This window comes from Brachyistius frenatus, unplaced genomic scaffold (genome assembly GCF_029030835.1).
Source record: "Brachyistius frenatus isolate BFR_SWC_R1_liver_20210118 unplaced genomic scaffold, ASM2903083v1 Contig_35, whole genome shotgun sequence".
Taxonomy (NCBI): Eukaryota; Metazoa; Chordata; class Actinopteri; family Embiotocidae; genus Brachyistius; species Brachyistius frenatus.
In genome coordinates, this window is record NW_027210634.1 from 1,370,000 (window position 1) to 1,383,715 (window position 13,716).

Consider the following 13,716-nt stretch of genomic DNA (forward strand, 5'->3'; position numbering starts at 1 on the left):
CAGAAGCAGTGTGACTCGACTGTCACCTCCTATAGACATGCATGACATCAAGCTGCGTACACCACATCAATGCACTGACCCACCGTGCCAGGAACCTACCGCCAGGACGTCAGCGCTGCCGCACGGTGGCAAAGAAAAGGGCGGGGACTGAAGAGGGCGGAGTTACCGCAACAGTTACCTGGCAACTACAAGGCGAGTGTAGCCCCAGGAACGGCTAACGGACAGCGTCGAGACCTCAAACACACAAAAATGGCTGCACGGTATCATAAACTATAACTGTCATCCCCTGTACTTGTCTGTTAACTTGTAAAGTGAATGTACAGATTTAATGCAAATTAATGTGAAAAAGGAAACAAACAGCAGGTTTTACAAAATGATCTATAATCAATAATGTCATATTAACAGTGGCTGAGATCATGTGGGTTGCTGATTGCTACGTTCAGTGGACTAAAAGATGCTGAAACTCAGTAAACACTTTGAAAAGAAAACTCAAAACACATCTATTTACTTCAGCCTTTAACTAGCTACGCCTAAAAATTCTCTCACACTTTCCCTTCTATCATATTAACGTCAATAATAAATTTCCTTGTGTTAAATTTGATCCGTCATGCATTTATGTCTTTTTTTTTTATACTTTTAATTTACTTTTAGTTTTTATGTTCCTTTTATATCTGTTTTTATGTGAAACGCTGCATGTTATTTTCTGGCTGTAAAGCACTTTTGAGCTGCATTTTTTTTGTATGAAAGGTCCTGTATAAATTAAGTTCATTACTAATATTATAATTATAACTGCTTTGTTTTTCAACCCTGAGAATGTTGCGCGTCTCGCCGCACTCGTACTGCGTTTTACAACCTCAATAAAAAGCCGTTTCTAATAAAAAAAAAAAATAATAATAATAAAAAAAAAAAAAGCTCCCGAGTGTGTACCGCCTACACAGCAACAAATGACAAAAACACAAAGCTAGTGACGAGCTTGTGAAAATTGTGGAGCATTTAAGAGCAAAAGAGAAATATATTTCCTTCAGGCGCTGGTGGACACCAAATCAGAGCTAAAATGAGGATCAATACAACGAATGCCAACGTCGCTCCACATCTGCCTGACGGGTAGATGACAAAAACCAGTCACTGTAAACACCATATCGAGTTTGTCTCGCGGAAAAGGGAGTCGTGTTGCTCGCGATTGCGTTTTGTTTCTCAGCGAGGGAGGACACGCGTTTGCGTTTCGCCTCTCTCCGCCGTGTCGCATCATCGTCTTTCAACCGGCGGGCCCGTCCCACCTCAGTCTGGGAGAGCAGACGCAGATGTGCCTCAGATGTGGCCGAAAAAGCGCCTCGTCGGTATTGTCAGATAATTGCTGGCGGTCTCTTTAGAGCAGATGATGGTTAAATACTGCGCGGATGAGCGTGGAGTTCAGAGGTGGGCCTGGATGGAGAAGAAGAAGAAGAAGAAGAAGAAGAAGAAGAAGAAGAAGAAGAAGAAGAAGAAGAAGAAGAAGAAAACAAACTGCTGATGAGCCTCATGTAGGATGCGAGAAATTGGCAAAGGGGTCCGCCCGATCACAATGCTGGCGAGCCTGCTGAAGGCTGCGGTCACGTCACACGGCAGGAACACGTTCACCATTTTCCAGCTCATAAAACCGACAGCCAAGTCGTAACTGTGGCCATCCGATGAATGCTTTTTTTTTTGGTCTGAAAGCTCTGACTTATCACACCTGGCTTTGCATAATATGGAAATGACCAAAGAAGCAAACAAATAGCTTTAAAAAATAAAAAATATTTTTTTAAAAAAGATGAAATTTCCTCTTTTCCTAATTCTTTGCCTTCACACAATCACTTCAGACTAAAATACTGTCAGAAGAGCTTCAATGCTTGAAAAACTACTCATTTCCGGACAAATTTCAATTTATCAACATTTTTTTGTGAAACCAGTCAAACTATACCAAGAACCCAACTTATAATATCATTTTAGAGCCACCAGGAAGTGCAAAAAAATGTATTTAAGAGTAAAGAATTTTCTGACTCAAGTTGCTCAAAAGTAAATAAAGGATTTAACTTTAGCTGCTGTAGTCCAAATCGACGTTATAAACCGGGGCCACACCTGACCCGCCGGCCCTTTCCTTTGAGGCTCTGGACTTGCAGCTGTGACATTGAAGCTGTTTTATATGTCAGTGCCGTAATTAACATTTATTTTGGGGTCAAGCAGCGTCGCCACCGGCTTTGAAGCGGCTGCGGGAGACGAGCGTGACTTTAAAAAAGGGACGTGATGAGCGCGACCAATTTAAAAAATAAAATAAAAAAAAAAAAAAAACAGGGTCAAGAGTAAAAAGATCAGAGAAATGTGCCACTTTCAAAAAGCCACTTCAAAAGAAAAAAACCATAACATTTCATTCTTTGCAATGAGTGCAAAAATGGTTGCACAGAGAAACGGTTGAATTTAATACTGATAGACAGGGAGACCGAGAAAAAAAGAAAAAAAAAAAGAACACCTGAAGAAGCATTGAAAGTCAAACAAATACACATTAGGTTGTAACGGTTGTAGATTCCCCCCTCGAGGCGTGCTTGTGAGCCGTCTGTATATATATATATTGAGTCATGGCCTGTCGTCATATTTCAGCCCAGGAGAAATCTAATAACCTGTATATATGCTGTATATTGTTCAGGTTTCTCATAAAAGCATGCCTCACTGGGATAAGCTTTAATGGCCATTATTTATATTTGTGGCCGGGCAGGTTTATTCTGCGCGCCTACAGAAATCATTATACACCCTCCTCCTCCCCCACCACCCCCACCCCCCGTAGCGACGCCTGTTTCACTCGGTCAGATAACTCAACGATAATACCCCCCCCTACCCCACCCCACACCTACATCTTTTTTTTTTTTCCCCCCCCTTTGGTGTTATTGGTCACCTTCCACAGGGGTCATTAAAAAGCAACTAAGGGAGACCGACAGCGGCCACGTAGCGGGGTTTCTTTACAGTGTAGCGATGAAAGAGCAACTTTTAATTATTGAATCCACACAGAAGAGAAGCCCGAGGGAGCAAAGCCACGAAAGACCGATTAAGTATTTAGCGCTATTTCGGTTGAGGTTTGATGGAGGACAAAATGCACTTCAGGATATTCCAACTTTGTTTTTTTTGTTTTGTTTTGTTTTTTTAAGACATCAGGATCAGTTAAGTTTGTAATAATAATTTTTTTTATTTTTTTATTTTTTTAAAGTATCCACAGGAAATGAAAAGCCTTTGTATTGTTATCAGCGATTAATATCGGAGACTTGTCAGTTGACAGACGGCTGACATGACATTTATATCACAGCGACGGCACATGCGGCCGCACGAGCGAAGAGCGGCTGTCAAACACGGAACAGGCAGGTGCGTACACGGGCACGTCTCCGTGACACGCATATTACAAACATGCTACACAGTACAATAACACTCCCTGCTATCTTTTTCCACACCTTTTCTACCATCTTACACACACACACACTCCTCAAAACAGCTGTTCAGGTTTCCTTCAAACCGGAGCACATTTAACATCTGGATCAGAGGCAACGCAAACGACGGTATGCGGTCCATTAAATGATTGGAGTGCGTGTGGGGGAGGAGGGGGAGGAAGCCACGGCTCACTGAGGCGTGTTAAGTGGTTTCAAAAGTGATTAAAGGGGGATGTTTTCCAACAGACCTGATGGAAGCGAGTCTAATCTCCATTTTAACAGCAGAGGTGATGAGCACAACGGATCCTCGACGGGCCGCTGGAAGCAGAATTAAAACGCGGGTCCGACCGCATCTCCAGATGTTGTCTGCTAAAGGTCAGAGTGAAAGAGTCGAGGCAACGCCGAGAGCTTACAACGTATCGGGGAACACGCCTAAATTTAACAAAGTAGGAGGAAAACCAGGGGTGTTTTTTTTTTCCAGGGTGGTACGATCCTGATCACGTGCACACATCTTTGCCAAGCTCAGCCAGCTCAAGGCAACACTTTTTTGTTGTTTTTTTACAAGTTCTAATAATTATATGATTAAAGAAAAATGACAATTATCACCAACCATTTTCCACTGGGGTCGGGCCGTACAGCCAGCAGGTTGAGTAAAATAAACCGTATTTGGTTTAAATAAAGTGAGTTCAACGTTAAATATAAACATAAAAGCCAGCGTGTTCATCTACGCGGCGAACAAACAGTTAACTTACCTTTCAAAATCGGTGGGTTTTTTGTTGTTGTTGCTTTTACCGTTTGAAGCAGAAACATATCGATTTAGAAGAGGCGAGATTAGAAGAAAACCAAAAAAAAAAAAAAAGTTTTCTGCAGTAACTTTCTCCAGATTTGTGGTGGGAAGAAATTAAAAAGGCGGCTTCACTACATTTCACTTTAAACCTCGGGAGTCAAAGCAGTCCCAGGCGACCTGCAAGAGGTTGTAACACCGAAGCAGATCAAAGTTTTGCAGGTTTTTTTTTTTTTTTGGGGGGGGGGGGGGTTTGCAAAGGGGGGAGGGGGAAGGCAGAGCCTTTACTCCCTCTCTCTCTACTTTTTAAGATCAGGCTTCAAAAACGGTACTATTTGACGGAGTGTTTAGTTAGTGCTGCTTTCAAGGTGACCCCGAGTCAACCTGTTTAGTGATGTTGCTTAAAGGCCCATTCTGCCAGGGGAGGGGGGAGGATAGAGGGGGGTGGGGGGGGGGTGACGCACCGAGCTGCTCTCCTCTTCCCCGTTTCTTTCAGTCTCCACGCATTCATAACCGATGCATCCGACTAACTCTCATTTCCCTTAGTTTGGAGCACGGTTCGTTATCTCTCCGTGCAGTTGTTTTTTTTGTTGTTGTTGTTTGTTTTTTTTTTTTTGCTCGTGTAGTTTTGCGCTCTTTTACACGCGGGTATCTCCGGAGCCGCACGTTTCCGGTCTGCGGTCGTCAACCAGACGTCGCTCAATTGCTCGCTCTGCGACGCGGTAAGAGACTTCGCCGTGTTAAAACGCCTTGAGACGACTTCCTGTCGTGATTTCCCGCTTCGTAAATTAAATTCAAACAAAAAGTGACACGAGCACCGAAAAGCGTTTCGGTTATTGTATTTCGCGCACGCATTTGTTTAAAGTGCTCTAAATGACATCATTTCACATTGTTGTTTTTCTAACGCGCGCACTCGACGTTGCGCATGTCGGAAGCCTTCGCCGGCATTAAAAACCTATTCAACCAGCCGCTAACCTTAAACTGGAGAATGACGAGTAACGGCTGCAAGTCCTTTAAAAAAATAATAAAAAATAAAAAATTGCTATTAAGTCAATCAAGAGTTATATGGATTTATAATAAATCTGATTGTAGGGTGGAAAAACACAATAACCGGAGTCCATCCCGCCAAATTATATTAATAGAAAACTTTACTAATTAATTCTCGCTATATTTTCCAAACCGAAGGCTTGTGGATTTTTGTATTACGATGAACAAATCTTAACTATTCTTCATGTCCAAGAAATAGGCAAATCCACTTCCCGCCTCATCGGGTACACCTAAAAAAAAGTCTTATACGACAACTCGTGCATTAATTTGAACTTCATAATGTTTTGATGTTCTGTATTTTTGAATATGACGTCGCGGTTTGCAGTCTTGTCGAACTGGACTGCATTAATATTGGTCGTATTTGGTGTTTTTGCCAGACCCCATTTACAAAACCGAAGAAAGAATAATATTAAAAAACTTATTTCAGAACGCGGTCGAGCACAACTCCACCGGTCGAGCACAACTCCACCGGCCGAGTACCGCAAACTACGACCGCAGTGATAAACTTATAGCTGAAGGCATTTTAAGCTTCTTAAAAAGGTAAAAACCTGTGGCAGAGCGGTTGCGCTGGATCGAGTGTGTCCAGTAGACGTACATAACCCTAAAATATGCAGAAAATATTCATCGTGAATGAAGCAAAAAGTTTAAACAAATGAAAGATAGATAACAAATTAATTTTCTTTTTTTGAAAACTGCTCGTCTATTTCATCTCACTCAGTCTAACCTGATTCATGAGATTGTATTCGCAAGGAGTTAATGAAATCAGAATAAGATCCAATTAAGGTTTCGAGTTTAATTCAAATTAATACATTGTAATCGATGCACGTTGTAATATTACCGCGAATCGCACCGGCATTCCCGGCGGTTATGTTTAATGAAAGCAACATTCGATCATCCAGAAAGGAGACTCGGGAGCTGACGGGGAACAGAGTGGGCGTTTTTTATTTATTTATATATATATATATATATATATTCCATGAAATAATAAGACGCATATTGGAGGGGGGGGAGGGTGAAAAAGCAGTGGACCTTGTTGATCCCTGGCATCTGCTCCTTGTGTTGAAAACAATTTTGAGACAGCAGCAGAGACGCAGAAAATACATTACCGCTGTCAGGGAACGCCCGGCACCTCCCGTCCAAAGCATTTTTGAATCTTTTACGCCCATTACAAAAAAAAAAAGTCTCGCCCCAGACGTGCGATGTTTGTCGCAAACGAGGACGTTTAAAAAAAAAAAAAAAAAAAAAAAGCATTCTTCCAGACACCGATGATGTTGTTTTTTTGTTGTTTTTTAACAATTCCGATTCAGACAGGAAGTCATTGACGGTCACGCACCTGGTCGCGCCACCTGTCGCCGACCGAGCGGCTCGCTCACGCATCTGCTTACGCCGCTACGAGACGCCGCGCATTCGGAGCGAGGGCGTCAAAACCCCGAAGTGTGACGTTTGTACCGGAGGTGAAATTTGTGTTTGTGTTAAACTCCTTCCAAAAAAAAAAAAAAAAAAAAAAAAAAGCCCAATTTTATATCGCAAAACACACACAAAAACAAAAACCAGCAGTTTCAAGTGCATCGAAGGTAGTTTTATGAATTCAGTAAATGTCTGCATATATAACACGAGCTCACGACGAGAAAACACACCTGTTTATCCGTTTACACACTTCTATGTACAACACAACCCTTCACAAAGTACGAGAAAAAAACCACAAAAAAAACCCACAAAAAAAAACTTGAAATCTCTTTTGTAATAAATAAATAAAAGCACGAACGAACTCGTATGTACACGGGACTGAAGTCGCATCGAAATACTGCCGCCGCCTTATTGTCCTATTAGGGAAACTACGAGAGTAATTAAAAAAAAACAGATCTTTCTTTTGCAGCATCTGTGGATGCTAAACCTAAAGCGTTGGCACGGCGATCTACGAACGGGGGGGGAGGGGGATGCTTAGGAGGGATAATATGCAAATACGCTTCATGAATATTCACGTTTAATAGTTCAGCATTAAGCGCTAAGGCGTCGGTGAGGCAATTTTGTGTTGCCCTGGGCGCTCGCGAGGATGTTCTCAAGACATTTCCCGCCTTTTGAGGCTTTTTCTTTTTTTTAAAGCAGAAGATAAGCAAATAAAATCAAAAACGCTAGCAGCGCTGTGACTTTTAAGCGAAATGCGAATATGCTAAAACGCCACGCAAACACGGGGATGTTTGAGCAGGTACAATGTCGACCATGTTTGTCGCCTTGCTTTAGTGTCTCGGCAAGTCAGCAAATTAGCATTAAACATCAATTACAGGCAAAGTTAATGGGAATGTCACCGTTTTTGGTTGTTTTGCTTTTTTTCTTTTTGATTGGATTTGTTCACAAACTAAATTATTGGGACAAATGAAACGCGTGACCCGAACAAAGGACCACCACACTCATTACGATTTACCCCCCCCCACCCCACCCTCCACCCCGAGGGGACGATTCATGTTTGTACCGAAATGTCAATGGCGATCCATCCCGTAGCCGTCGAGACGTCTCATTCGCGACCTCGAATTTCACGAGGGGATTTGAAATCCTCGGGGGACGGTAAGTGTTTGTTGTTGGTTTTTTTTAATCAAATTTAATAGTATATAGTAACACGTTTTTAGGATATTTTAAGCGGGATCAAAAGGGGGCTCGGACTCATCGACCAGCTGATCGTCGTCGGGGGCCGCGATGAAACGACGACAACTTCATTTTATGGTCATAAATTCTCAAAGGATTTTTTTTTTTTTTTTTTCCCCCGGGGGCTTTTGAAAATCTCCACTCCATCACCAAACGGACACGTTAACACGATGGGAAACGTATCTGGTGCTTATTTCTTTTAACCCACGATAAAGCAGGTTTACCAAGAGACAATCAGCCGCCGGGGAGATGCGTCACCGCTGTAAAAGGTGGGAGGGCTTTTTCCTCCCTCGGTGGCCGATTTAATATAAGTTAAGGGGGTGAGATATGTGGGAGATGAGAGGGGGGGAGGGAGGAGGGAGAGGTGAGGGTGGGGGCGGGGGGGGGGGGATGCAGGGAACCAGACAGTCAATATACGACCACACAGACAGAAAGAGAAAGAGAAAAGACACTGAACACCCGGAGGTGCCTGAAGCTAAGGTGCATGATGTATGCGAGACAGTTTTTTTTTTTTTTTTTATCTCTCCACGTTTCCAGCAACTCCTTACCACAACAACAACAACAACAACAACAACAAAAAAAGAAAAGAGACCAAAAACAGAAACAACCTTTCAAAAATACAAAAAGACATGACGAAAGACGATCCGGCGACGACGCCGGGGATCCATTAGTGTCGTTCCGCGTCGGCCCCCCCCCCCCCCCCGGAGTCAGAAATTCATCAACATTCAGAGGTACACAATGGTTTCCTCGCCGCCCTCCTCCCCGCCGCTGTCCGTCTCCAGGGAAACCAGCGCACTGAGGTCCAGCCGGGGGTCACCGGGAAGCGGGAGCACGGGATACGGGCCGGCGCCGGTCGCCGTCGACGACCACGTCTCCCGGTCGTAGCTGTGATCTGAAAAAAAAAAAAAAACAACAACAACAACAAAATGAAAACATTTCCATTTTATGAAGAAGAAATACAGACCATGTATCCACCGAAGACACTTTCATCGTTTGCTGATAAATAAATCACCAGGATGGGACGCGTAGCCACACGTTTAATGAGCTCCATCTAATTGTTCAGCCCACTTATCTAAATCACTAACAGCGTACAGATCAGCCTGCTGCCTCCCTCCTTCCCTCCCTGCGCCCGAGCACGAGGCGGAAAACAAACAAAACAACAAAAAAAATGAATTTCAAGCTATCCATCGACCCCCCCCCCTCCCCCCACACACAATACATTAAGGGTGTCACTTTTATCATTATTATTTGTCAACATAATCAATTGTCAGGATTCAAACGGCCCCTGCCTCCACCCACTCACTCACTCACTCACACACACACACACACACGCACACACACACACACACACGCACACACTTGACAGCTGAAGAGATGAGGAAAACGAGCGGCCGGGAAAAAAAAAAATTTGAGATGAAGAACGACCGAGACGGGAACGAAGATTCGGGCCCTCCAGTCGGCGAAGATATGATCGGCTGAAGTGTTTCGTAAAAAAAACAACAACAACAAAAAAACCTAATATTTTCCCTGCGTTACGGTCCGCAAACCGTTTCTTTCTGCTTTTAGGTACGTACTGCAGCTACACTTACAAATGATGTCCTGTTGCGTGTAGTATGTACACAACTAGGATATTCTACTTCATCATAAAAATGAAATGCCTTGAACTTTGACCCCTCTAGGTCGTACGTCCTATTTGACGAGAAGAGAACTAAATCCGCATCACCACATTATTTAGTGTGCCAGAAAATGATTTACGTAGGACGCCAAAACTACCAGGATTGTCCTGCTTTCATCTGGTCGTTTTTTTTTTTTTTTTTGGGGGGGCAGTCTGCAGGTCAGCATGCTACGTCGGACCGTTCCGACCCACAATCCTTTGCGATAATGCCCCGCCCGCAAAAGGAAGAAGGAAGAAGGAGGAGACGAAGAAGAAGGAAAAAGCAGAAGAAGAAGAAGAAGAAGAAGTGGAAGAGGACGAAGCAGAGGATTGTGGGTCGGAACAGCCCAGGGTAGCACGCAGCGTGTATCCCCACCAGGCCGCGGCACGCCGCCACCCCCCCCCCCCCCCACCCGCCCCCCACCTTTCAAGGATCGATGACATTATCAGCCATTTAAATAAGATGTTAGAGAGAGCGTGCTCCTGCGGGTGGTGCACAGCCGAGTGTGCGCGGCGTTGCTCGCATTCGTACATCCGTGTGCACGGCGGGCGCCGTCTCGTCTCAGGGCAGGTGTGCTGTCATGGTAACAGATGGCACGAACTATAAATTGCCTCATTGTGTCCCTGTAGGAAAGTGTCTCCGTTTGATTAATTATATAAGAGTCTGTCGGAGTGGCTCTGTTAGCCACCGCACAGGCCCCGGACCTCTGATGGATGAAACGCCGAGCGTGCAGCCAGACGATATAAAACACTCCATCTCTCCGTCGCGGAGCTTCATCCGAGAGGTAACGCCATTTTAGCATTAACAAGGCGTTTCAACACAAATGCTAATGCAAGCTATTTATAGAAAGGCAACACAAAATTAGGGCTGTTAAACATCTGAAGAGCAAAAAAAAAAAAAGAAAAAAAAAGGTTGTTTTTTTGTTTGTTTGTTTTTACAGGCAATTATTATTTTCTGTCTACACCAGCGAAATGCACCTACAGGGAGAAGCGAGCTGTTTCAAAATGATGATGATGATGATGTGACTTTTAGTTGGACCGTTCTGTGAGAACTGGGATTCCCCGCCAATTAGCGTCAACAAAAAAATTGTGGGTCATAATCAGTCGATATATAAACTGTTAACCGATTTGGCGTTGCACTTGCGCAGCGTTGTTGTACTCGAGATGAACAATTTAAAACGGCACCAAGACACACGCAGCAGACCGAGGTCAGGGAAGGTCCCTTCAACTGAATTTTTTACGTCTGATGTAATATGCGATTTCGTATTCGTTTATGTTTGTTGGGTCAAATAGTCTCGTTATATACGTGAAACATGTCTCTGGACGAGAGACATTGTCTTTCCTGTAGGGGGCGCTTAAAACGCGCGCGCATGTCATTTTGGGAGTCAGTGGAAATCGCCGTCTGCCGATGTTTCAGTATGAGGATGTATCGTCTGTAAAACAGTATTGTGTCCAGGAAAGCTTGGTCGATGATGACAGCGAACGTCTCCTTCACTTTGAATCTTTTTTTTGGGGGGGGGGGGTAAACATACATACACAACAACAGTAAAAAGTCACCGCGAAGGGAGATTTCATTTCTTTTGCGCATACGCTGTCGATGACTCACCCGAGTCTCACACATTTGCTTTCCTTATATTCTTTAGTATCACTCGGCCATTACTCGTCCACCCCGAGGCTTTGTTGGAAACTCGCGAAGCAGGTTTGTGCATCACGCCGCGCATCAGAAAAGCGGTTTCCAATTTGTCCGCGTACCGTAAAGTGCGGCGGATACATCTGCAGCCTACTCGCAATGCTCTCATCCCTCGTATGAAAAGGCGGGCAACAAAAACGCACACACAAAAAAAAAAACTGATGTGACTCATCAGATGAAGCGTCACTTCAGTAAAAAAAAAAAAAAAATTACATCCAACTGGTTCCCCGAGATTACATTGTGCGGGGACAAATTATGGAAATCCGCTGATTAGAAAAGAAAGAAAAAAAAAAAAGTGTGTGTGCGTTGGTGTGTGTGCACAAGAAGAAATGTTCACATGCTCAGGTGAGGAAAAGAAATGAGATGATATTTTTTGATCTGTGTGACTGACTGACTGGAGAATTTGCATTTGAAAAGAGATTCCTCTTTGTATTGTGTTTTATGAGAGAGAGAGAGAGAGAGAGAGAGAGAGAGAGAGAGAGAGAGAGAGAGCAGGTGCCGGTGATCCGTTATGAGGTCGCACAGGAGCTCTTTAGATCTGCGCATAAAATATGAACATGACTCTTTGTCGGGGCTAAAATGAAAGCAGGAAATTATGTGAAGATAGGACATTTTATTCACTGCCCCACCCTTTCCCACACACACACACACACACACACACACACACACACACACACACACACACACACACACACACACACACCTGCTGTAAAATACGAGCGAGAGCTGCTGCATGAGTGGATCAGGAATGGGGATGGGCGAAATTGTGAGAACGCACAAGACACCTCCCGAGTGAACCACGGATTCATTCGCGTCTGCGTCGCTCGTTACTCCGCACACACACTTTTTTTTTTTTTTTTAAGCCATGGCAAGTCATGCTGTAATGAGTTTTGTAAAGATTTTTTTTTTTTTTTTTTTTTTTTAGATCGATGTCCCAATCAGTCAGCCATCGCCTGTGAACTGTGATTCACATGCTGTTGTCTACGCCTCCGGTCAATAGATAGGGAAACCATCGATTTTCTTTTTTTCCTTTGACGGGGGCGAAAGGGGCCCCCGGCTCGCTCGCCTGGTGGTGGTGCAGGTGGAGGCGGAGGAGGAGGGAGGGTTGAGAGGAAGGACAGACAAGGCCTCACCAGGGAGATGGCCATGAGAGCAGAGCGGGCTTGTGTGTACAGTGCACACACACACACACACACACACACACACACACACACACACACACACACACACACACACACACACATGGGGGGGGGGTGAAACCAGTGCAGGCGCAGAGTTTGTTTACATTCTCACAGGTAGCAGATTTCTCATTTGCATTCACAGCACGATGAGGCAGCACGTTACTGCCATTAGCACACATTAGATAAATACTAGAACATACTAAAACATTAGTCGGAGTGATATGTAGTAATTGAGCTGCTTAATGGACCTGAGAAAATACTCCCGAGATCGAATCAGATCCTTCACTCTGCAGCTTCGGTTTCCAGCTTTAAAAAAAAAACGGAAAAAAAAAAAAAAACCTTGATAATAACTTAAATGTTAATGTGATTTTTCAAGGAAAAACATCAACAGAAGCACCCGTGCTGCAAAGCGTTATTTGTGACCACTGGTCTCATTTCATAATGGATCTGAGACTTGAGCAGAGAGCACACATTCACAATTTGTGTCAAATTTTTGGGGCGGAAACCGAAAGATGTCACGAGGAGCTAAATCCGGCAGATAGGGTTGGAGTGGGGTGGGGTGGGGTGGGGGCGGCGACTGTGTTGTTGTTGGCGAGAAATTCGCACATTTTTCAAAGCGCTGTAACCGACCCCGTTGTCACGGTGTGGAACCAAAGTGTCATCACGCCAAAAATAATGTGTTCCCCTCCCCCTCAGACACCTCCGAGCGACACAGTAGAACTCGGTGTTGACAGTCTGACTCTGGGGGGACGAATTCATGGTGCACAAACCTGCAAAATCCACCTGCTTGCCCTCCTGACCTGATGCGCCTTCTTCCACTTCCAGAAAAAAAACCCAACAACATGAATTTCGCATGTGCAAAAAAACTCTTGTGATCGTGCACGAGAAACATGTATTTTGCTCATTGGAAAACATGTGGTTTTGGAACATTTTCATGGTGCAATGGGTGAAGCTTCATGCAGATTCTCATGTGAAAACTTTCCTACATAATCTTCCCCACGTTATCATGTGTTCCAACATGTGGTAAACGTGTCATATGTGGGAAACTCATGCTTTTTCTGTCGGGGTCCGTCTTGAACGTTGACCCTCTGTTTTGAATGCATCCTCATTTTAGGGGCAGTTTGACCGGCTCATTATTTTTGCTGCTGTAGATTTTCGGAAGCATTTCAAGGGCCATAATTGGATTTTTCAGAGTTTGACACAAAATGTAATGTTTGCTCTTATTTTTAGTTTATCCCAACAGGAGGATCTTTCACCGCAGACATTTTGAATTCTCCCGGTAAGGAAAGCAT

The 13,716-nt window shown here is 44.0% G+C and overlaps 1 protein-coding gene across 1 annotated transcript in view; it reads right to left on the bottom strand.

Annotated features, from left to right (window-relative positions):
- Positions 1–7,156: 7,156 nt before the first annotated feature.
- The window catches only part of arhgef28a (Rho guanine nucleotide exchange factor (GEF) 28a), a 44,524-nt gene continuing 37,964 nt past the window's right edge, over positions 7,157–13,716 (bottom strand). Inside the window, exon 36 of the mRNA XM_069700798.1 lies at positions 7,157–8,791. Within this exon, the coding sequence (XP_069556899.1) occupies positions 8,625–8,791 (167 nt within the window). The 3' untranslated portion in view covers positions 7,157–8,624. The remainder of the gene's footprint in view (positions 8,792–13,716) is intronic.